Source organism: Ascaphus truei, chromosome 1 (genome assembly GCF_040206685.1).
Source record: "Ascaphus truei isolate aAscTru1 chromosome 1, aAscTru1.hap1, whole genome shotgun sequence".
In the NCBI taxonomy this organism is placed as follows: domain Eukaryota; kingdom Metazoa; phylum Chordata; class Amphibia; order Anura; family Ascaphidae; genus Ascaphus; species Ascaphus truei.
This window is the reverse complement of record NC_134483.1, coordinates 373,836,197-373,859,055: the sequence shown is the minus strand read 5'-3', so window position 1 is coordinate 373,859,055 and position 22,859 is coordinate 373,836,197. Positions and strand designations below refer to the sequence as shown.

General features: G+C 41.0%; 1 protein-coding gene across 3 annotated transcripts in view; it reads left to right on the top strand.

Annotated features, from left to right (window-relative positions):
* Positions 1–22,859, top strand: part of WWC2 (WW and C2 domain containing 2) — a 245,958-nt gene that overhangs the window by 130,624 nt on the left and 92,475 nt on the right. For 2 of the 3 annotated variants that reach the window (XM_075610722.1, XM_075610733.1), the window contains 3 exons: positions 10,207–10,410; positions 10,891–10,967; positions 19,969–20,048. In XM_075610722.1, coding sequence (XP_075466837.1) covers positions 10,207–10,410; positions 10,891–10,967; positions 19,969–20,048 — 361 coding nt within the window. The remainder of the gene's footprint in view (positions 1–10,206; positions 10,411–10,890; positions 10,968–19,968; positions 20,049–22,859) is intronic. The other variant, XM_075610741.1, reaches the window with a different exon arrangement.

Below are 22,859 nucleotides of genomic sequence, written 5' to 3'. Positions count from 1 at the left end.
CTTTGTCTTCATTCGTCTTTGTTCTTCATTTGCTGATATGGTTACCTGATATCACCTGAATCATTACCTGATTGCTGAAGAGAAATGCTACATCTAACTTCTCATTCCCCAACCCCTAAGTAAGTGTACTTCTTGTCTGTTACTGTATTATTCGTGTGTTCACCTATCCCAAGGAATAAAATCACTTTATTATATCTAAGACTCGTTTCAGTTCAGACCCAGTGATAAATATATATCATCTGTTATATATATTTATGTGACCTTATACAGCCTGCCATAATCTCACCGTGACAATTGTACATAGTCTCAAATATTGTACGTAGAGTTGGCATTTTAAGGTGCAGCTAGACTTGTTTACATTTTATTTTTCCTCCTTCAGTGCTTGAAACAGGTGTTTTCACAGTTTTCATAGAGGGACACATCGAACCACCTGGTACTGGAAATTTTGTGTCCCCAGCTTTGTCTGTCCCGCGATGGGGAACAATATGCTGTAACAGTTGACATGAAGGACCATTTTGATAATGGGAAAATATCATCCTCTTAAAAAATGTGCAGTCCTACATCAGAAGACTTCTGTGGGCGGGTAGCCTGTTGCTTTTAAAATTTTGTTCTCTCACTGATTTTTAATTAATTCCAAATCTTATATTTTATTTCAGATAAAGTATTCGGTGGAATTCATATGTTTACAGTTTTGACCCATGCTGATATCCCTTACTAGAGGTTATCTTCTTCATGATTTGTGACTTGGGGCCTCATGCAGAGAGCAGCGTTATCGGGAAAAGCGCCATTTTTTGGCAAAATCTGCCTTTAGAAAGGCAGGTAATGGCGAGTTTTGAAACAAGCGCCATTTTTTTTTTTTATTTGAAAATCTCGCCGCGCGGTTGGCGAGAACCTAAATCTCTCCAGTGTTAAAAACGTCCGTATTCAGAAAGGCGCAATCGCCATCTAGCGGCTGTTCGCGCCAACAAAATGGCGCGATTTTCAATATTTACCTCCGCCAACAAAATTTGGCAAGAAGCTGGAGCTCGGCGGCCGGTGGGGGAAAAAAAAAAAACGCGATTTTTTTACAACAAGTTTCAACAGCGCGCATATCGCCGGTTGAAACTCTCCATATGCAGACATGATTTTAAATGCAGTTTTATGACATTTCTGCATATGGAGATTAAATCACGCCAAAAAAGGTAATATTTATTACTATCTCCAATTAATTCCACCGCTGCTCTCTGCATAGGCCCCTAGGTTCTTAGCAAGAGCATCTTTGCTCTGGATTTCATAAAAAGCTACCATAACATGTGTCCATATGATCGTAGTACATAATGGAACGTATTTACTAAGCAGTCTGCTGCCATAAGACACTTCCAGCGCCGGAGGAACATGCTTGTCCATGTTAATATGGGCAAATATATATATATATATATATATATATATATATATATATATACAATATCTCATAATAATAAAGTTGATTACTGCTCAGGGAAGTTCAATTAATGTTGGCCTGGTGTATCTGTGTGTGGGTTTAGTGAGTTCATGGTGTATGAACATTTTAATATTTAAACTTTTTTATGCACATGTAACAATAGATCACTGGAGTAATTGACTAGTTTACCTGGAATACTAGTTTGCTTCTTCCTTGAGGTCCCTGCATTAAAATTGTTGTTGGTTTGATGTAGCTTACTGAATTTCCCATGAGAATATTTTCATACTATGTTCCGTTTGAGGCAGTATTACAAAGTCTATGGGGCCTATTCTATAAGCCTTCATAAAAAAATCGCTGGGCCGTTTACGACGCCAGGTTTTTGAGCGTTGCTATCACGGTATTCAGAAAGCCTTGATTACCTCGGATAGCAAAATTCCCAAAATGGGCCAGTAGCCAGCAACGTGATGTTCGCCTCTCTCAAAAGGGCTTTCCCGGCGATTTTTTTCAAGCTACAGAGAGAGCTGCACAGAGAGAGCCGACTCCCTGCGCATATCTCGCCACCGATCGAAATATTTGAATCTACATTTTAATATTAGTGTAGATGAGCAGGGGGTCTCCGGAGCAGAACCGCGTTGATTTCAGGTCCGGGCACCCCCTGCCTCTTGAGATACAGGCCCCGTTATGGGGTGCCGGTATCTCCTATGCATTTAGAATAAAATGCATAGGAGATACCGGCTTCCCATAATGGGGCCTGTATCTCGGGAAGTAGGGTGTCCCGGACCTCAAATCAATGCAGTTCTGCTCGGGAGATCCCCTGCTCTACACTAGTATTAAAAGTATATTAAAACCGCTTCATTACCTTTATCGGCTTGCCGCTAAGGCAATGAAGGGGTTAAACCTCCGCCTTTTTCTTTGGGCAGAGGGAGTGGATGGAGGGGGTAGTAGTCCCAGGGTAGGTGGTTAGGCCTGCCTGGAAGGTTGCGGGAGTTAACCCCTTCACTACCATAGTGGTGGGAACCACTATGGTAATTAAGGGGTTAACCAGTCCCTCTACCCCCGGAAGGCCTAAACACCCACCCTTGGGACTACTAACCCCTTCACATAATCCCTCTACCCCCAAGAAAATAAACACAACAACCTTGATACCCACCTCCTCTACCCCCAACAACCTCCCCACAACACATACAGTACATTAATGGGCAAAATAACTATTATCCAGATATGGATAATAGCTAATTTCCCTATTATAAAATCCAACTTTAAGGGATGACGTCACATCCTTTTGGACTAATGGGATGGGTCACATGGTACAGCAACCAATGGGATTGTCTTTAATCCCATTGGCGGTAAAACCATGTGATATGAGACATGTGGTTTTAAGGATGTGATGTACCTCCTTTGGAGATGACGTCACATCCTTAAAAAAAAAAGTACAGACGGGTACATGATATAGCGTCCAATCGGATTGGAGCTGTACCATCTGACCCTAAAATGTGACATCACAGGCCATATAAAAGGCCTGTACGTCTCATTTTACCAGAAGATCTCGACAAAGCAACATCCGTTTGAATTTACCATGGGATACTTTGGATTGGAAGATAGACGAAAGAAGAAAATAATTACAGAAGAAAATAGAAGATGGTGAGAGAAGATAAAAGAAGATTTTGGTACCTGATGCTGATCTTCAAGGAGGATGGAGATGGATTGCCGTGATGACGTCGAGGTCTTCCAGATATTCCGGGTTTTGGAGGGTGAAGACTTCTAAAGGCAATATAAAAATACAATTACATACATTCAATATTTTTCAGTTTTTTTTATTGTTATGTTTGTGATTGCCCATTGGCTGATAATGTATTAATCTGTGCCAGGGTACAGATAAATATAGTGACAGCCAATGCATTTATTGATAAATGCTTGTTTTCTATTGATTGTTATTTTTTCGAGTTCTGTTTATTGTTTGGATTATATTGTTTTGAATTTGAATGGCTTGTTTTTAGTAAATTTTATTATTGGTTCACGTTTTAAATTATTTGTTTTGTTGGCTAGTGCTTTTATTTTTTTTTAATTGATTGGTTGGCTTGTGGTTTTATTTCTTTAAAAATTATTTTACTGTTTTACTGATTAATGTAATTGATGTGTAGTTGAGGCTTTTTAATTCTTTTATTGTTGGGGTGTTTAGGTGCTTGTGTATTTCTTTTATTAGTGTGTATTTTTGGCCTTAATTATTTTTATTAGGTTGACCATTGACTGCTATAGTGGCTTATCATGCCAATATTATATTGGTATGATATACCACCCTTGCCAATCAATCGGTAGAGGGTGGGTATATAGTGTTCCCTGGGTGGGTGGTTAAGCCCCCTGGGTGGGTAGCAGGGGCGGGGGGTAGCTACGGTGATTAAGTGGTTAGGGACCATTAGATTTGTATTTTTTCATGTACTCTTGCTGGCAACGGAGGGCATGGACGTTGAGTATGCTGACGAGGGCGTCTTTCATGATGGCAGGGGTAAGTAGAACGTTTTATTTATGCTGGGTGGCTAATGTTTGATTTTATAACGGGCAAATGAGCTATTATCCATATCTGAATAATAGTTATTTTGCCCATTAATGTACTGTATGTGTTGGGGGGGAGGGGGTTGTTGGGGTAGAGGAGGTGGGTAGTAGGCTTGTTGTGTGTATTTTTGTTTATTGTGGTTAGCAGGATTGGGTGAAGGGGGTATTTGCCCAAAGGATGGATGTTTAGGCCTACCGGGTGGTAGTGGGAGGGGTCAACCCCTTCATTACCATAGCGGTATTAACCGCTAAGGTAATGAAGGGGTTAACTCCACCCGCATGGCCTAAACACCCACAAAGGGCTAATACCACCTTCACTCACCCCGGCTACCCACACTAAACATGTTGCGCGTTGTTAACCCCTTCATTGTCTTAGTGGTCAGCGCTAAGGTAATGAAGTTGCCTGTAAATGCATTTTTAATGCATTGGTTTCATGCCGGGGGCCTCCGGTACTGATATATTAATGGGTATCGGCTCCGGAGACTCCCGGCATCAATCCGATGCAGGAAAAATGCATTTTTTTTTCTATGTCCTCTCTCGCCGTCTTCTCTGCAGTTTCTCCCCAGCCTCACGATTTTGGGAGAACTCGACATTCTAGAGCCGCGATTAGCCTCAGTAATCTAATCGAGGCTACTAGAATTGCACGAATCACCCGGCGATCTGTTTTGGACGGATGAAAAAATGGGCGATTTATGCATTTATCGCCCACTTAGCAAGGCTTACAGAATAGCAGTTTTTGGGCAAAAAGGCCTTTATAAGTGGATTATGAAGGCTTATAGAATAGCCCCCTATATCCATGTGGCACATGAGCTTAATGGTGCTACCACCCAAATATATTTTCATAGAAACTACAAGGTGTGCTATTAAAATATTGAGGATTACAGATGGAGCCTGACTTTACCATTGTTACAGTCTTGTCAGTGTTTAAAAACAGTTTGTTTTGGGAAATCCAGTTTTCGAGTCTCAAAAAGTCAGACTGAAGTATGTGTTCAAGGTCAGAGAGGCTATGGCTGTGTGCATATAGGATTGTGTCATCTGCATACATGTGTATTGAGGCTTCCTTACAAGCTGTGGGGAGATCATTAATGAACACTGAGAAGAGTAGGGGCCCCAGAACAGAGCCTTGCGGGACACCACAGGTGATATCCAGGAGGTTGGATTTAGAGCCTGAGATGGACACATGTTGGGATTTACCTGATAGGTAGGACTGAAACCAGTTTAAAGCATGCTTCCCTATTCCAGAGCTCTGGAGTTTGTTAAGCAGGATAGCATGATCAACAGTATCAAAAGCCTTTGCAAAATCTAGGAATATTGCACCAGTGAGTTGACCCCGTTCCATTCCACACTGGATTTCATTGCAAACTTTTAGCAGGGTAGTTACCGTGGAGTGTTTGGGGCGAAAGCCTGATTGGAATTGGCTAGGGAAATTTGTCTTGTTATAGTAATCGCTATAGTGGACACATTTTTCCATGACTTTGGATAGGATTGGGAGAAGGGAGATTGACCTGTAGTTTGAGACAGTGTTTTTGTCCCCACTTTTGAAGATTGGGACAACTCTGGCAGTTTTCCAGGTCTTAGGGATATGGCCTTGCATTCCTTGTGCACATGTTCCGCAGGCATCTGTAGTGATTGAGATCCTTGGTAGTGCCAGTTACTTTGTAGCTTTTCCACAAGGCATCCCTGAACTGTAGAGTGCTATAAGGTCAGGTGTAACCCTTGGAAGGTGGGCACCCCGTACCCTTATTCTGCGTAGTGGAGCATGGGTATCACAGAGTTTTAAGAACTCGGACTGGAAATAGTCGAGCGCAGAATCAGGGTCGGGAATTAAATCGATCCTGTGCCAAGGGCAGTTGGTAAGGTCATCCAGAAACTGTTGTGGGTTAAAGTTTCTAAATGTTCTAGTGAGGAGAACTTTAGGGCTTGATTGGGGCGGTTTAATTTTCCGTACACAGTACACTATTGCATGGTCACTGAAAATGTCAGGAAGGATGCCAGAGGATTGGATTCTGCTGGGATTTGAGGAGAGAATCCAGTCAAGCAAGGAATGGTTGTGCGATTTCTGGTTTGTTCGTGTGGGTTGGGAAATGAGTTGTGATAGGTTAAGCAATTTGATTTGTATCTGGATTTTGTGGCTCTTAGGGTCAAGCCAATTGAAGTTAAAATCCCCAAGAACTAGCAGCTCACTCTTCTCATTTAGAGAGGAAATGGAGCCAAGAAACTGGGTGATATCAGTCAGGGATTGTAGAGGGGCTTTAGGGGGGCGGTATATGCCAGCAAGCAAGATGGTCTTAGAAAAGGGAAGGCATATTCTGCCAACTAGGATTTCAAAAGAGGGTGGGCTTGGGGGTCAATTTAACCGTGTAAATTGTAATGTGTCCGCAATATAAAATAACACCCCATCTCCTCTCTTTGATCTATCTCTCCTAGAAATGGAGTATCCCTGAATGGCAATATGTGCATCAGGGATTTTAGGGGTTAGCCATGTTTCTGTAAGAACGATGGCTTTTGGTTTATGCATAAGGCACCATGCTTTTAGTTCATCAAGTTTGGGCAGCAGACTCCGGATATTTATATGGGCGACAGATAGCCCTTTTTGGAATTTGAAGGGGGTATTCTCAGGGGTATGGGACAGAGTTGTAATGGAGGGCCTGGGTTAGGTTCAATATCACCTGCTAAAGAGAGTCATAGTATGAGTAGAAATTTGAATAGTTGTTTACAAGTTGTTACTTTATGATGTTTGCCATTAGAGTGAGCGGTGGTTGGTGTGCTGGTTTCCAGGGTTCTCCACCAACATTCAGTAGATAGTGCAAGGCTTTTGAGTAATCCAGGGTGTATGGTGATGTTGGGCGTGGGCCAGGAGGGGGGAGTTTGTAGTGGATAGAGAGAGTAACATTTCAATGAGGCCATAAGAAAGAACAAAGTGGAGGTAAAAAGCAAGTTCATTATGCCAGAAGTAGGTAATGCTGCATGGAGCTGTTTTGAGCCAAGTGTGTGCGCAGACTAAACAGCAGGGGTGTGCCTTTACCTTGGCAAACGTTTTTCTGCATTGCAATGCTTGGGTCTATGCAGTGGGCTGAGTTAGTAGTAGTGCAGGAGGTAGTTGTGTTTAGTCAGTGTTGGGAGAGGCTGTAGTGAAATAAGTTGTGAAGGGGCGGGGGGTTATATTGTGCCGCTAACAGCAGGGATCATAGTGTGGTCAGAATAGCTAACCGTTTGTTGCCTTGTGTAGAAGAGTTAGTAGAAAGATGCAGTCCCAAGTCACCTCTAGTCAAACTATAGTCTAACTATATATTCTCACTTAAAAGTTCACTTTAAAATTCCTCTCTATATAATGCCAATGCAGTCCCTGATAATGCAGGGGGGAGGGGGGTATTGGTTTTATACAGCTATAGCAGTCCCATGACCCTCCCCAATAAATCAGCTTGTTCCAGTTGGTCAATTAGCAGCACACAGTTAAAAAAAAAACAAAAAAACACCTTTTGATATTCACACCAAAATATCATTACTAAAGGCTGTTGCGTAATTCTGACTAATGGCTAATGACTGAGCTCCAGATCGGAACCAACGCTAATACCACCCTAAATCTTGTTACTAGTTTTAAATATGGTTTGACTCCCATTTAACATTTGGGATGCACATTGATACCCTGACATCCAAAACCTATGCCAATCTAGGTGTACTTAACAGGAACAAATCCTCCCTAGATCTGCTGGCCAGAAAGCGTATCGCACTTGCAGATGGTAATGCCAATTATCGACTATGGAGACATAGTATATGGCTCGGCACCCCAAACCCACCTTAGCAAACTTGATACCTTCTCCAATTCAATATGTCGTTTTGTTCTCCAATGCAACTACAGCACACATCACTGAGAAATGCTCAAAGAACTAGATTGGTCATCAATTGAGTCTAGGCGCAAAGTTAATCTTTCCTGTCTTGCCTTCAAATACTTTCTGGGCAAGCTACCCGTCTATCTGAACAAGCTCCTCACCCCTACCACATGCAGCACTTATCACCTGGGATCAGACTCCAAAAAACTGTACATGGTCCCAAGGTTCAGCAAAGTATCCGGCCGTTCCTCCTTCTCTTACGTACACCCCAAAACTGGAACAACCTACCGGAGACTTTCACAGCCACCACCTAAAACTCTTTCAAAACTAAGGCTGTCTCACATTTTAATCTGGCCTGTAACTGTTACATACGCCTATAATACATATTATCTCTAACTGTGCATGCAATGTCTTGTATATAATGTATACCCTGTTCACTTATGTAACTATGTATTTGTAACCATGTATTATTTGTCATCATAACTCTATGCCCAGGAGGACATACTTGAAAATGAGAGGTAATTCTCAATGTATTACTTCCTGGTAAAACATTTAATTAATAAATGTATTCCTTTGTCAGGGGTGCGCAAACCATTCCCCCTGTGCCCCCCTGAATTTTGCCCCCCCGCCCTTACCTTACCTTATCCACCTCCGGCGTCAAATGACGTTGCAGGGTCATGACTGACGCCGCGTTGACATGACGGTGTGTCGCTGGAAGCTCAAGGTTAGTGAGTTACAGAGGCCTCATGCATTCCCCCGGCATTTGATTTAAATGCCTTGGGGAATAGCGCAGGACCTCTGTGTAACTGCCGCAAACCATCTGGAAAATCTCAACCCCCCCCCCCCAAGGTGGCGCGCCCCCCCAGTTTGCGCACCACTGCTTTATGTCATAAAAATAGCAATAGGACAAGGCACATTTTAAGATGCATATTCATACAGTACAGCATGCATACAGATGTTCCAGTAATGGATAATGCGCCTTTATCTTCATTTGTATTTAAAAGCTATTGTTACTTCGACCCCCTTTCCTGCCGGAGGTCAGAATGTACTGCACAGTATAATGTGTTGTTTTATCCCCTTTGTTCATTTTAGAATAGCTTTTATTTATTTTTACTTAACCTTTCAATCAATCCCTTCCATGTTCTCTACTGTGATTCTTACCTTGCCATTCTACCCTCTTGCAATCCTTAGATGTGTTATATTTGCTAGACTGTGTCAGCAATACAATGGTAACTATTCCATCACTTGATTGCTCACATAGTGTTTGCTTTCCTTTTTTTTTTTAAAGGGGGCTATTTTTGAGACCTACATTCTCGATACATAAAGTAATACAGCCTTTGGTCCTTTAAATATAAAATATTTGTTTGTCCTGGCAGACTACCAATGTTTCAGTAGTTTGGTGACACAGATATCTATTAAAAACTGCGTAACTGCAATCTCCAGCTGTTTTTCATTTAAGCCGCATGGGCTGCATGATTATTAGCCCTATCGTAAATGGCTCATCAAAGGCCCTGTATCCCAGTGCTAATCATTAAACCTGGCCTTCATGATATAGAAAATGATTTAGTAAATCCTCAGAGTATAGTTTGCCCTGCAGGGGAATGCACAGCTACCCATGAGCTACTCTTACATTTAGTAGTAGTTAATCACCTGAATACGAGCTCTCTTACAAGCCAGTTGCTTTACTAGTATTTCATATGCTCTGCAGTGAATTTGGGATCTGTCAGTACTGGATGGATTTGCAGTGCAACCTTTATGATGAGAAGAAAAAAAAAACCACTTTGTCAATATGACCTTATAACAAGCTCTCAAGCTCAGGGACCTTGACAAAGTGCTTGCAGCGCGAAACGTGTTGGCCCGTTTTTGCCCCCTTTTTTATGGTCAAGTTAACTAATTTTGGAGTTACCGTCTCTACCTCGTTTTTGTTTTGGTGGTGCGACGCAAACTTTACCTATCAATGCTCTTTGGAGTAATCATTTTCTTTCTTTTCTATATAGTAGAGATAATCTTGTATTTATATTGGGAGTGGGAGTGAGCCAACCAAACAATCTCCCCTCATCCATCCCATTTTTCACTGGGCCCAAACTAAGAACGTTTTTGAGCCATATGCCTACAGTACATCACTTCCCTCTCTCCCTGTGTCGGGCCTAACCTCCAATATCAGCTGGATGGAGCTGTCTGGCCTGGGACAACCTGTTGGCGCCTCTGATCATACCAGACTTTGTAGTGTGACATTTCTAGATGCAAAGAACAGGATTGCAATCCCCAGAATTCTAAAGGAAAGTGGCGTTAGTTGTTGGATCTAATGAAGCTTATAAAAGTTGCAGGCATTTTTTCAATAATTACATTTCGCATAAGTTTTCCTGATAGGTGCTGTGTGTTCATCTTCAAAATGTTCTATTTTAGAAACCACACAGATAGAAGATCCACGGAAGTTATGGAGGAAAGAGCAGGAGCGAATGCTGAAGGACTATCTCATGGTGGCACAGGATGCCCTAAGCACACAGAAGGAGCTTTACCACGTGAAGGAGCAGAGGCTGGCCCTCGCCCTGGATGAATATGTGCGGCTCAATGATGCCTATAAAGAAAAGTCCAGCTCACGCACAAGCTGTAAGTAGGAAAGAAAAACAACTTTGTCCAGTGGAGTTTTTAGTTTTTGAGCTTGGTGATGCACAACAGTCGGCCTGTTTGCATGTATTTATTAGAACTTGTAATTCCCTTCTCTGTGATCTTATTGCAGCGAAAGAGGTTAACACTTTCTTTCAGTAGACATGAGCAATATTATTACTGTTCTCTTCATAGTAATATCTTAAACTTTAAGATGTTAACAATGGCTGTTTCTGTTTAGTGGACATGCCGCCTAATGTAGCTTATCTGCTTTTTAAGGTAAATATACTGTACAGTACGAATTCTGTTAAAGAATCTTTTAGGGTTATGTGAGAGCAAGGTCTTTGGTTGCCCAACATTGAATTATATAATCCGGTAACTACATACAGCACGCTAGCAAACGTGGGAGTGTGTTGAAAGAAAACAGTCTGAGCATGTGGATTATTATCCTATTAAACATAATTTTGTTCTTTTTTCATGTAGTATTTTCAGGCTCATCCTCGAGTACTAAATATGACCCTGATATCCTGAAGGCAGAAATATCCACAACAAGAGTAAGGGTAAGAATTCTCCTCTTCTTTTCAGCATTTCTTTGTTTCTCCTCTTCTTCCTTCTTTCTTTTTTTTCCTTCTTTCTTTTTTTCTTCTATTCAAGTCTTCCATTCTCAATCTTTAATTTTACGTCTTTGTCATTTGATGTCACATTAATTTCTTGCTCCTTTTTTTATTTTTTATTGTCTCTTTCTTTTTTTCCTCACCTTTTTTATTTTTCTCTTTAAATGATCAGTCTGTGACCTACAGTAGGCCAACTAAAGGACTACGCTGTTAGTCAGAAGAAAATAGCACATCTTGTTACATAGTGGCAGGGAGTCAATATTTGGAATCATGATACAGCTTTGTAATGTCTTGCCTTGCTTCATCAAGTTAGGCCGTAGGCCATGATTATGCCCAAAAACTACACGCAACGCCAAAACAACGTGCAAAAATTCAATGAAACTGCTTATACCGCAACCAATGCGCGACCGACTGCAAAGCGGACGGCTGGGGAAGAGGCAAGGATTTAGTTTTTTTTCTTGCGACAGCCGTGTCACATGAGCGGCTCAGCCAATGAGGGCGAACCGCTCACGGCCATGCCTCCAAGCCCCCTCTGCTCTCTGCCCCTAGTATAATCAAGATGCTGCTCGGCGGAGCTGGGTGACATCACAGAATAGCGCTGCCGCCTTGCAGCACTTGGTATAATCTCAGCCTTAATTATACCAAAAACTGCCGAGCTGCAAAGCGATCCGGTGACATCATCGTAGCGACGTCGCCGTGGTACATGTGAACATGCCAAAGTGATTTGTAGCGCTACTGCAGGGAGACGTGGCCAGATTGGTTGGTTGATTGCACTGTGATTGGCCATGCAAACCACGTGAAGCAACCGTCGTGTGTGAATAACAAAATATCAAATCGCTTGAGGAGACAAACACTTTGCAGTACGTCGCGGCGCTTACGTCGCACTTGGTATGTGCACTCGCATTGGTTTGTTTTATTTTGTTTTTCAGGCGCGCGCCGTCACACTTGATTTTTGGTATAATCACGGCCTGAAACTGGGATAAAAGTTCATGTTAATAAATGTTTATTAGGAGAAACTAATCGGTTTTGCATTTGAGTCATACAGTTGCAATACAAAGCTGTGGTTTGTGTTGTAAATAGACCTGCCCAGTGTATGCTATTTAAAATCTTCCAGCACATTTCTCATCATGCTTTGGAAGCATCATTATATTTCTTGAATTTCATATTTTGCCCCCAAGTTAGTTGATCAAGTTTGCCGTTTCTGAACCCTTCCCCAAAACAACGCTGCAAAATATGCATAACAGTGACCAGTGACCATATAGAAAGCAGCTATGTTCTGTTTTCCTCAATCTGCTTGGATTTAAGTACTAATACGTTGCCAGGATGTCTCTTGATAAACGCTACAAGAAAATGCGTTATTAACTTGGCACGCTGCAAAAAAGGTAAAAAGAGATGGCTGCTTTAAAGCTGCAGTTCAGTCAATATCCTGCATGTGTGTTTTTTTTAATAAATCAGTTCTGTAGTAAGAAAAAATACTTTTAGCATTTTCTGTTTTTAAAAAAACAACTTTGAAAGACCAATTTTCTTGTATTCTATTTTAACAGCCATTTGCTAAGTCACTGCCCCTTCATGTCCTGTCACAAGCTCTGGCACACCCCTTTGTCAGCCCTGCCCTCCCTCTAGCACTTGTCAGTGCAGGAGTGCTCATGAATATTCATGAGCTTCCACTGCCAGTCAAGCAGATTATAAACAAATGCCAGCTTTTAATATGTCACCAAATTTCGACCTATCAATACATGGAAAACGAATTGAGCTGCAGCTATACTGTTCTTTAGGTAATTAGAGATTGCACACATGAAACTATTGAAGTAAAAAAATAAATGTAAAAAAAAAAAAAAAAAAAAGACTGAACTGCAGCTTTAATAACCGTGTTTATTAGCCCCATGTGCGTCCGTGTGCGAGGAAGAAGAGCTAGGCAAGAGTTACTCTACGTGCATACTGTAATACGATGGATGAAATTGTGCATCTTTGTGCATCACTATTTTACCGTTTCCTGCGGCAAAACTCTGCCAGGTCTGAGGTGGCACGTTTAGCAATCTTGGGGTTCTGGTTTAGCAATCTGAGCCAGATGGGAGACATTTAGAGAACCAGCTTGTTACATATGAAGCAGCTTGGAGTACATAATGTTGCAATCTGTCAAAACTAGCATTTTTGTTGTACATTAATGCAGAGATCTCTCAATATGAGAATTAGTGGAGGAAGCCACTAACGGTAATGAGAAGATTTGTGCTGACATTACAGGCAGGATCCTCTGTAATTTTCTACTAATAGCTGTACTTGTGTTAGAAGTGGAACATGCTGTGCTCTTTTTAAAATATGGCTCATGTAGTTACTAGAGTCCTCAATTAATGGTACGTTTTGAAATGCTAATGCAAATGTATGCACATTTAAAGCAGCAATCCCCCCAAACTAACTCCCCTTTTTACAAGATTGAAAATGGGGGGAGGGGGTTTCTGTGGAGCTATTTTGAGCTCTGGAGATTCCTCGGTTTGCCAAATACTCATCAGTAAAGTTGCCGGTATTCATCATGGTTTTTAAAGGGAATTTAAGCGACTGTCCAATAGGAAGCCGTCACTGATTAATGTTGCGGCTTCCCATTGGCCTAAGGTTTAGCAATCATTTTTCTTCCCCTGAAGAGAGATTTAAACCTGGTAAGTGGCTCTGGAATGAGGTGGTCTCCTCTATATCCAGACTAATATAAAAAATACATTACAAAGGGGAGGGGGGCTGCTTTAATCCCCTGTTGGTGCTGGACTAACTGTATTTATGTACTGTACTTGCATCAGTCAGTGCTAAAGTATGTAAAAGCCACAGCTACTTAGAAAATGTGAGTGCTTGTCTGCATTACTTTAAACAGCCCATTTAGGACTGTCCTCAAAGCTTGTCTTACATATAGATGCATTAGTCTGACTATACTTAAATACTATTTAGCCAAACAGAATTAGGTGATCTCAGACCTACCCCTATAACAGAATGCATCAGTAGCACTATATAACTTCCACTATATTTACAGAGTATGCTGCCAGGGACAGGGAATTGGCCATTGGAAAACAATTACAAAGACTTTGGACTCCTTCCAAATTGACTTGCAATTTATTAGTGAAATTATACATTTTGAGCTTACTTTTGTTTAACAAAGGTTGCATCTTTGGATCATAATGTGAGTACATAAGTTCATAGTGAAAAGTGTGTGTGTGTATATATATTGTGACAAACGCCCCTCTTTTGTAGCGCTGACGTCTGTCTGGGTTCTTCCCGACACAGTCTTCTAGGGTTAATTATACAACAAACAGGAACATGCAAAGTATTACGTTGCTTAACTCAGGCTTCTGCCTGCTTTATTTTCATCCAAGTAAGGTACTGCAGCCTTAACATGTGTAGGTTAGAGGCACTCAGACATTTTCATTCAGCGGTTCACTTATATCAGTGTCATAGCATTTCACACAGTGTCACTTTTAAGAAATTAAAACCAAATCATATAAAGAAATCCTATCCCTTTCAGGGATCTAACTACACATCAGAATCAGCCCCTAACTGCTGCTGGCCAACTAACCTGGTTCCCCAGCTTAAAACAATGCCCTCTCCTTTAGGGTCACTAGATACAGCACAGTCTTTTAGCAACAGCAATAAACATTTGTTTTGTCTTGTCTGTTCGTGGTGGGAACTCGGTCCCAAGTGTCCAGGCAAATCCTCTGGTACTGTGATACTTGGAAGGGCCGTCCACCCCGAAACTGGATACAGGGGAGCAGCGATACCCCCAGCCTCCAGGCTCTAAGGAGAGAGAGTGAAATGCAAACCTCTCTGTTCTAAATACCTGTGCATGTGATTAGAAGAGCAGGTGAGGGAGAACTAGACCCATTGTAATCTGTGGTCTGGATTTTCCATCCAGCAGCCTGAGTTAATGTGAAGCTGTGGAATGGACCATTTTTAACTATTCCTGCACTTTCTGACCTAAAATGGGGCAGAAAGCTGCCTAACATCTTTGGACTATGTCACATATCCCCCTCCCCAGCTCACACCTACTGGGGTGAGCGGCCATGGACCTCACTGGGGTGAGCATCCTACCTGAAATACTTGAGCTAACTCCGCAGTACAATATTAAACATTCACGACACGAATATTAACTTTTTTTTTTTTTTTTTTCACTGCAATTATGGACAATAGTTTTCGTCATAAGAGACTGTACTTGGCAAACATATTTTGTTGCTCTCTATTAGGGAACTATTTTGAAAAATAAATGTCTAGCACACACTCTTATAACCCAGGATATGCTGAATATACTCACAAAACCAGACAGTTTCTATTACCTCCCTGGGTTTTTCTACCCTAGAATATGAACCTCATTATATTTACCAACAAAAAGGGCCATCAACCCTGTATAGTAATTTGTAGTTTAGCTACATTTTCAACACAGAGAACCAATATAACATTGCAATATTGCCAAAATGCTTATTCTAGAGGCCTAATATAGCATAACTACACTAGCTTATTTGCAAAGTTAAGTGTCCGCGACATAGTCCACACATGTAATAAAAAAAAATATCGGTCAGTTCCCCAAACATTTTTTTTTTCTTTGACTTCCAGTCCATTACATCTCCTGACTTTATTTCATAGCCCGCTGCAACCTGCAAATGACTGGACTGTTTCTTTAGCTTCTGATGAGACCCTCGGACCGGATTCTCCTTGGCCCCACAGTGTGGTCCAGAGTGGTGAGATCTGGAACTATTCAGGCGCCGTGTTGACCTTAGTTGCTTTTTCTTTTCAATCTTTGATTTCCCTTTTGTGGCCATTACCAGGCCTTTGGGTTTTGGAGACCTAGTTGCCTCTGTACAAACGTAGTCCATATTAACAACGTTATCAGGATCTGTCAACAAGTTTGTGTTTTCAGGAACTGACACCCACTTGGCTAAAACATCTTCTGTGTTGGCCTGGGTGTGTTCACTAGTTTGATAATCTTCTGGACAACGTAAATGAAATTGAGGATCTGGATTTTTGAATCCCAGATCAGGGAATATATTCTCAGTACTCTCAGGAGGGTGCCTATCTGTTTCTGGAATAACAACAGCACAATGAAAGTCAATTCTTTCTCCTTCCTCTTTGTCATCAGTGGGGGCATCGAGTTTACTTTCCCTGGTCTCCTTTTGTGACCGTGTCTCTTTCAGCCTTGGAATCTCTTTCTCCAACTTCATCTTTTAGCAAATCGTAATATTGCAACAGCATTGAAGATATGCGTATAGGAACGTACAGCTTGCTTGGTTAGGAGGTAGGATTGATAGCCCGACTGAACCACTTTAGCAGCTTCTCCCATGTCCTGGTAGCGTCTTTGTTGCTGTCCTTTATTTCTTTTTCCACTCAGTGCAGCTGCTAATTCAACTTCTTTGGAGTTGAGTTGCGACTCCATGTCCGTCATCAGTTTCAGAGCAAGGTTTAACTCTGTTTCATTTTCTCTATTCTTGACCTGCAGCTGCAGGTGCTCCTTCCGGGTCTTGTCCAGCTCCAGCTGCAGCCGGGCCCCCTCATTTGCCATGTGGTCCAGCTGCTTGTAGATATCGGCCATCTCGTTTTCATAGCGCAATGTCAGGCAGACCACCTGACGGACGGACACCTCCTCCCTCTTGGCGCACTGTATCTCGCGCTCAGCCATCTGCTTCTGCAGCTCTTCAACCTAATTGTGCCAGACCTCCCTCAGGTTCTTCACCTCTTCCTGGTGCTTGCTCTGGGTTTGCATCAGCGCCCCCATTTTTTGGAGCTCTGCAGTTTGTGTCGCCTGGATCGCAGCTGATTCTGTATTCTGCAGTGCTTCCTGCATTTCTAACTTTTCCTGAATCAATTTCTTCTCCACTTTTCCTGCTTGGTGAAGCTTCTTATCACCTTCACTGATCTGGTCAGTCAAGTCTGAATTTTTTTGTGCCAGACTTACATTCTCTCTCTTTACAGTCTCTAAATTACTCAGGGTATTCTCATAGGTTTCCTTCAATGTACACAGCTCTGTGCTGCGAGCGTAGACCTCATGGCGTGAGAGTTCCAGCTCTGCTTTAAGCGCGCTAGCCTCTTGCCGAGAAACCCCTACCTCTGTGATGAAGTTTTGCACATCTTTCTGGGACATCTCATAGCATAGTTTCCAGTCAGTTCTTGTTTTCTTTGATTCGCTTGGCTCTCTGCCTATGGTGGTAGCAGTAATCTTTGTCATCTCTATGCGTGTCGTCATTCCTGGGACGATTGCGCCAGGCACTATGGGCTGTTGCTCATCTCGGCGCCTTTCTGACGCATGTCCTGACAGCGCAGGTTCAAGTGGCTCGGTCACTTCCCCTGTGACTTGAGGAACAGTTTTCTTTTTCTTCTTCTTTCTTTTTGCTTTATTAGCTCCAGAGATATCAGTGGTACTGGGCACACACTCACTGGTATTAGCTTCCACATCTTGCTTGCACTCACAGGGCGTTGCTTGCTTTTGCAGCTGTTTGTCTTTGAAAATTTTGGGGCACACATCTTCCATGTGACCTACTTCACGACAGGCCCAGCATACTAAATTCATCTGTGGGTACGGCTCTCCTCCAGGGTCGTGATCATAGTATGGCCTGAAGGGACACTGTTTTGTATGGTTACGTACATTACACAATAAACATTTCACGTCGGCCATTTTAGAAACCCCGCAGGGACAATTTGCTAGCTGCAATTTCACTCACTTCAGCAACTTACATACAGCACTTGCTAGCTGCAAATTCACTCACTTCAGCAAAAGGCATTAGCTTTTCAAACAGCACTTGCTTGATGCAAAAAAATTTTTTCCAGCAAAACATTTTGGTTTTCTGTTTGGGTTCAGGGTGCTATGGCATCCACACTTCGCACATTCTCTGTGTATGCTAGAAGCACAACTGATATACACAGTGGGACAGACTTCACTCATAGCATCTGTACTTTAGTTCAGCTGGGTGGCCATTTTAAACCCCCGCATTTATTTGCAAACCCACAGACTTTTTAGTGTCGACCCGCATTCTCCACCATATGTGACAAACGCCCCTCTTTTGTAGCACTGACGTCTGTCTGGGTTCTTCCCGACACAGTCTTCTAGGGTTAATTATACAACAAACAGGAACATGCAAAGTATTACGTTGCTTAACTCAGGCTTCTGCCTGCTTTATTTTCATCCAAGTAAGGTACTGCAGCTTTAACATGTGTAGGTTAGAGGCACTCAGAGATTTTCATTCAGCGGTTCACTTATATCAGTGTCATAGCATTTCACACAGTGTCACTTTTAAGAAATAAAAACCAAATCATATAAAGAAATCCTATCCCTTTCAGGGATCTAACTACACATCAGAATCAGCCCCTAACTGCTGCTGGCCAACTAACCTGGTCCCCAGCTTAAAACAATGCCCTCTCCTTTAGGGTCACTAGATACAGCACAGTCTTTTAGCAACAGCAATAAACATTTGTTTTGTCTTATCTGTTCGTGGTGGGAACTCGATCCCAAGTGTCCAGGCAAATCCTCTGGTACTGTGATACTTGGAGGGGCCGTCCACCCCGAAACTGGATACAGGGGAGCAGCGATACCCTCAGCCTCCAGTCTCTAAGGAGAGAGAGTGAAATGCAAACCTCTCTGTTCTAAATACCTGTGCATGTGATTAGAAGAGCAGGTGAGGGAGAACTAGACCCATTGTAATCTGTGGTCTGGATTTTCCATCCAGCTGCCTGAGTTAATGTGAAGCTGTGGAATGGACCATTTTTAACTATTCCTGCACTTTCTGACCTAAAATGGGACAGAAAGCTGCCTAACATCTTTGGACTATGTCACAATATACAATATATATATATATATATATATATATATATATATATATATATATATAGTGAATATATATAGTGAATATATATATATATATATATATATATATATATATATATATATATATTCACTATGAATTATTTGTGCACTCACAATTTTTCTTTCATGATGATGAGATAATTGTATTTCTGTTTTTTGCCAGTTTTACTTGCCTTTAGACACCTTAACCATTTAGACACTCCTATATTTCACAATGTTTAGTCTACCAGACAATAAGAAATATTATGCATTTAGTGTAGGTACTGTACCTGCTTAAATGGAGTTTACCTTGATGGGGTTAGCAGGCTTAAATCATTTTTTGATCAAAAGATGCAACTAAATGGCTCCTTCCTTAAAATACTTAGGATCAAAATGTAGAATTTCATTAATAAATTGCTAGCCAATATGGGAGGAGCACCAGGTTTTTTAACTTGTTTTAAATGCCTGAATACTGACTACTGCAGACACCGTTTTACTGGTTTAGTTTAGCCAAATTTGTTTAACAGATGTCAAAGCAGATGGTAGAATAATAATTTATTTTCATATAGCAGTGATGGAGCACACAGTGCTATCCATAGAATTTATTTCCAAATCAAGTTTCTGTTCCCTGGAAAACAGAGACAAGATATGTAAAATGCTCATGAGTAACTTGGCATATGCACTGACCGTGGCCCCTTGCAGACGCACTTACCAGAACACCCTCCTTCTGTCTCTGTAAGTTCTCCCTACTACTTAGATTGTAATCTCTTTGGGGCAGTGATTCCTTTTCCTATTGTTTTATGTCTGAAGCGCTTATTCCCATTATGTTATAATATTATGTCATATTTATTGTGAAGCGCTATATAAAAAAGACACACACACATATATATATATATATATATATATATATATATATATATATATATACATACATACATACATACATACATACATACATACATACATACATACATACATGGATTTCAAACCATGGTTACTGCACCACTAAGACTGTGCCAGTAAGTTAGAGAGCTTTGTGTACTGTATGTGTGTTGCAGGATTATTCTCTCCTGTATTCAAGTTCATTGTTGATACTTACACTGACTGACTAATGCTCAGGCCTCTCTCCATTTGTTTTTGCAACAGGTTAAAAAGCTAAAGAGGGAGCTGTCACAAATGAAGCAAGAGCTACTTTACAAGGAGCAAGGGTTTGAAACGTTGCAGCGGTGAGTTGAAAACAAATCTTGGTTCTGTCAACACCTCATTGAGCATCTTGGCACAACACTGCTCTCTCATTCAGCGTAACCTTTATATTTAAGGACACGTTAGAAAACAAGAGTGTTTTCCATCAGAAGTCATGAGATTCTGACACTTTTTTCTTGCCTTGCAACCCTAATCCTCTGCTTGTGACACGACACTCTTTTTATGCCATAACAAATTGGGGGTGTTGTGAACTGAAAGACGGTTATAACGTGATATGAGCAGATAATAAATAAGAGATTAGTTCTGCTCCTAAAGACTAATCCTGCGCATATCTTTTGACATTGACATTCACAGTAATTTGTACAAAAATTAAATAAGAAGGCTGTTTTTTTTTTGTGTTTCTTTTCATGCATTTTTTTTTCAAATGTCTTTAAAGGCGTAAACAACCATGATCTTACAAAACATATTCAAAGATACCATGTGAATTAATCTACTGCCCATGTTTTTATGAAGGTCATACTGACCTTCCATGTTGCAAACTAAAGCTTCATTGCCGCAGGGCAGCGGTATTACGTTTTTCGATGTTTTGTGACACAAGATGTTTCTTAATATCACATCCATATCACTACTGGATGGAGAAATAACACCTTCATTCAAGTCTTAGAACTAGAGTCTTCTGTTTTACAGCCCGGCTCGTCAACCAGTTCTCCAAAGTTGATAGTTTTAGAAATAGAATGGTTTCAGGCTTATTGCAATGTAACAACAAGAATGAGAAGTGCACTCTCCAAGGTAAAACATATAAACTGGCATGTAATAAACCAGGTAACGACCCCTCTTGAATAATTTGTAAAGGACCTTAGTTAAGCAATGGCATACACCACTTGGAATCACCGAAGAAGATATAATGCTCCTTTTGTAGATCCAAAGGTAGTGGAAATCAGCGGAAACTATCCAGCAGTTCATGTCGTCTGTAAACAGGACTAGCAGGAAGATGAATCCTAGTGCAGAAGAGTACAATTAAGAGGTTGCGGGTCAGATAGATTATTCCCAGGAGTGTCTCTGTACATAGTGCTGGCAGTGTATAAGTAGACTGCATCAATGCACAAGTTTAACTCCAATATCAGCAAGATGGATTAGCTGCATGAGTGTCCAGAAAGCAATCCTGAATGAACTGAGAAGTCTGACAATGTCTGCCTAGGAACTGCATTAACACTCAGGGAAAGGAGTAAAATCTGTCCAGCTTGTTTGAAAATAATTGACAATGAAAATGTGTAAGTCCACAGATGCCACTTGCCACGTGCACTACATGTTTCGTCACTTGTGCAGTGACTTTGTCAGGGTAGGTTTACACAGAATTAACACACACATTCCCAGCACGCTCTAACTCCAACACCCACCCCATTATATATATATATATATAATATATACCTTAATAAGTGTGGTGATTACCGATTCTTATCTCATTTGAGAACATTTCAGCAACCAACCTCACACTGATGATACCCATCAAGGTTGAAACATGTCTGTGAGTGGGTTTGCTGGCTTTGCATCTCCCAAGCCCTTGCTTAAAAAGCTGTGTCTAAAGCAGCATGCATTGGCTAAGGGTTGCTCATGTAATGTGAGCATGAGATAAAAGGTGGCACTGTGTGCTCATTTGCATGTCATTTCCCAGAATCCCTTGCTGCAGTGGAAGTGCTGTGTGCTGGGTGATAATGGTGAAGGACAGGGTTGCAGACCTGTCTAAGACATGCAGATGAATATACAGGAATATTTACAGTTGCTTTATGCTTTACTGTGGAGGGTTTTAGTCACTTTTTTTACCCACCATAACCTTAATAAGTGTGATATATATATATATCTATATATATATATCATTATATATATATATATATATATATATATATATATATAGATGAACAGCCGGCACTCCAATATAGCTCATTTAGGTAGGTGCATGTCCCATAATAAGTATATAAACATACAATACGGTTTTGTGTCATTTTTCTACATTTATATGTTTATTTTTCACAAACCTGAGTGCTGTCTGCTGATTCCCGTGCGAACGGTATCATATGATATATATATATATATAAATATATATATATATATATATATATATATATGTTTTTTTTTTTCAGTAAGAGTGCTACTGAGCGTGGCCAATGTATACAAACAAAAGACAGGGGTGCCCAATGCTACATCCAATTGACAAAACATATAAAGTAATACGTATAAAGTTTAAATACTTCAATAATAATAATATTTACTTGGTTATTTAGTTAAACCCTTTGGCCAAAGCATCATAAGCCTGCATACCACGTCAAGGTATAACCAAAATGAATGCAGGTCCTACACTAAACTGTGAACCCTTCCTTTTACCTCTGTATGAGGGGAAACAACCACAGTGAGTCCTGTCCATACAGCAAAATGAGAGAACCTACCAAGTTAAAAAGGTGGGGAGGGGTGAGCTCTGGGAGGAGAGGCCACCTACCTCCAAACAACTGTTACCAGTCAGGAACTAAATTAACACACACATTCCCAGCACGCTCTAACTCCAACACCCACCACATTATATATATATATATCTATATCTATCTATATATATATATATATATATATAGATATATATAGATATATATATATATATATCTAGTATTTCAACTTTATACTTATTACTTTATATGTTTTGTCAATTGGATGTAGCATCATGCGATTGCTACTGAAGCAATCACATGCAGCGACCAGTTTGCAGAGGCTAAAAACGAAAGTGGAAGGCGCTCCACTGCCATTTCTATTGGTCTGGCCACGCTATCGAAGCAGCCAGCACAAACAGC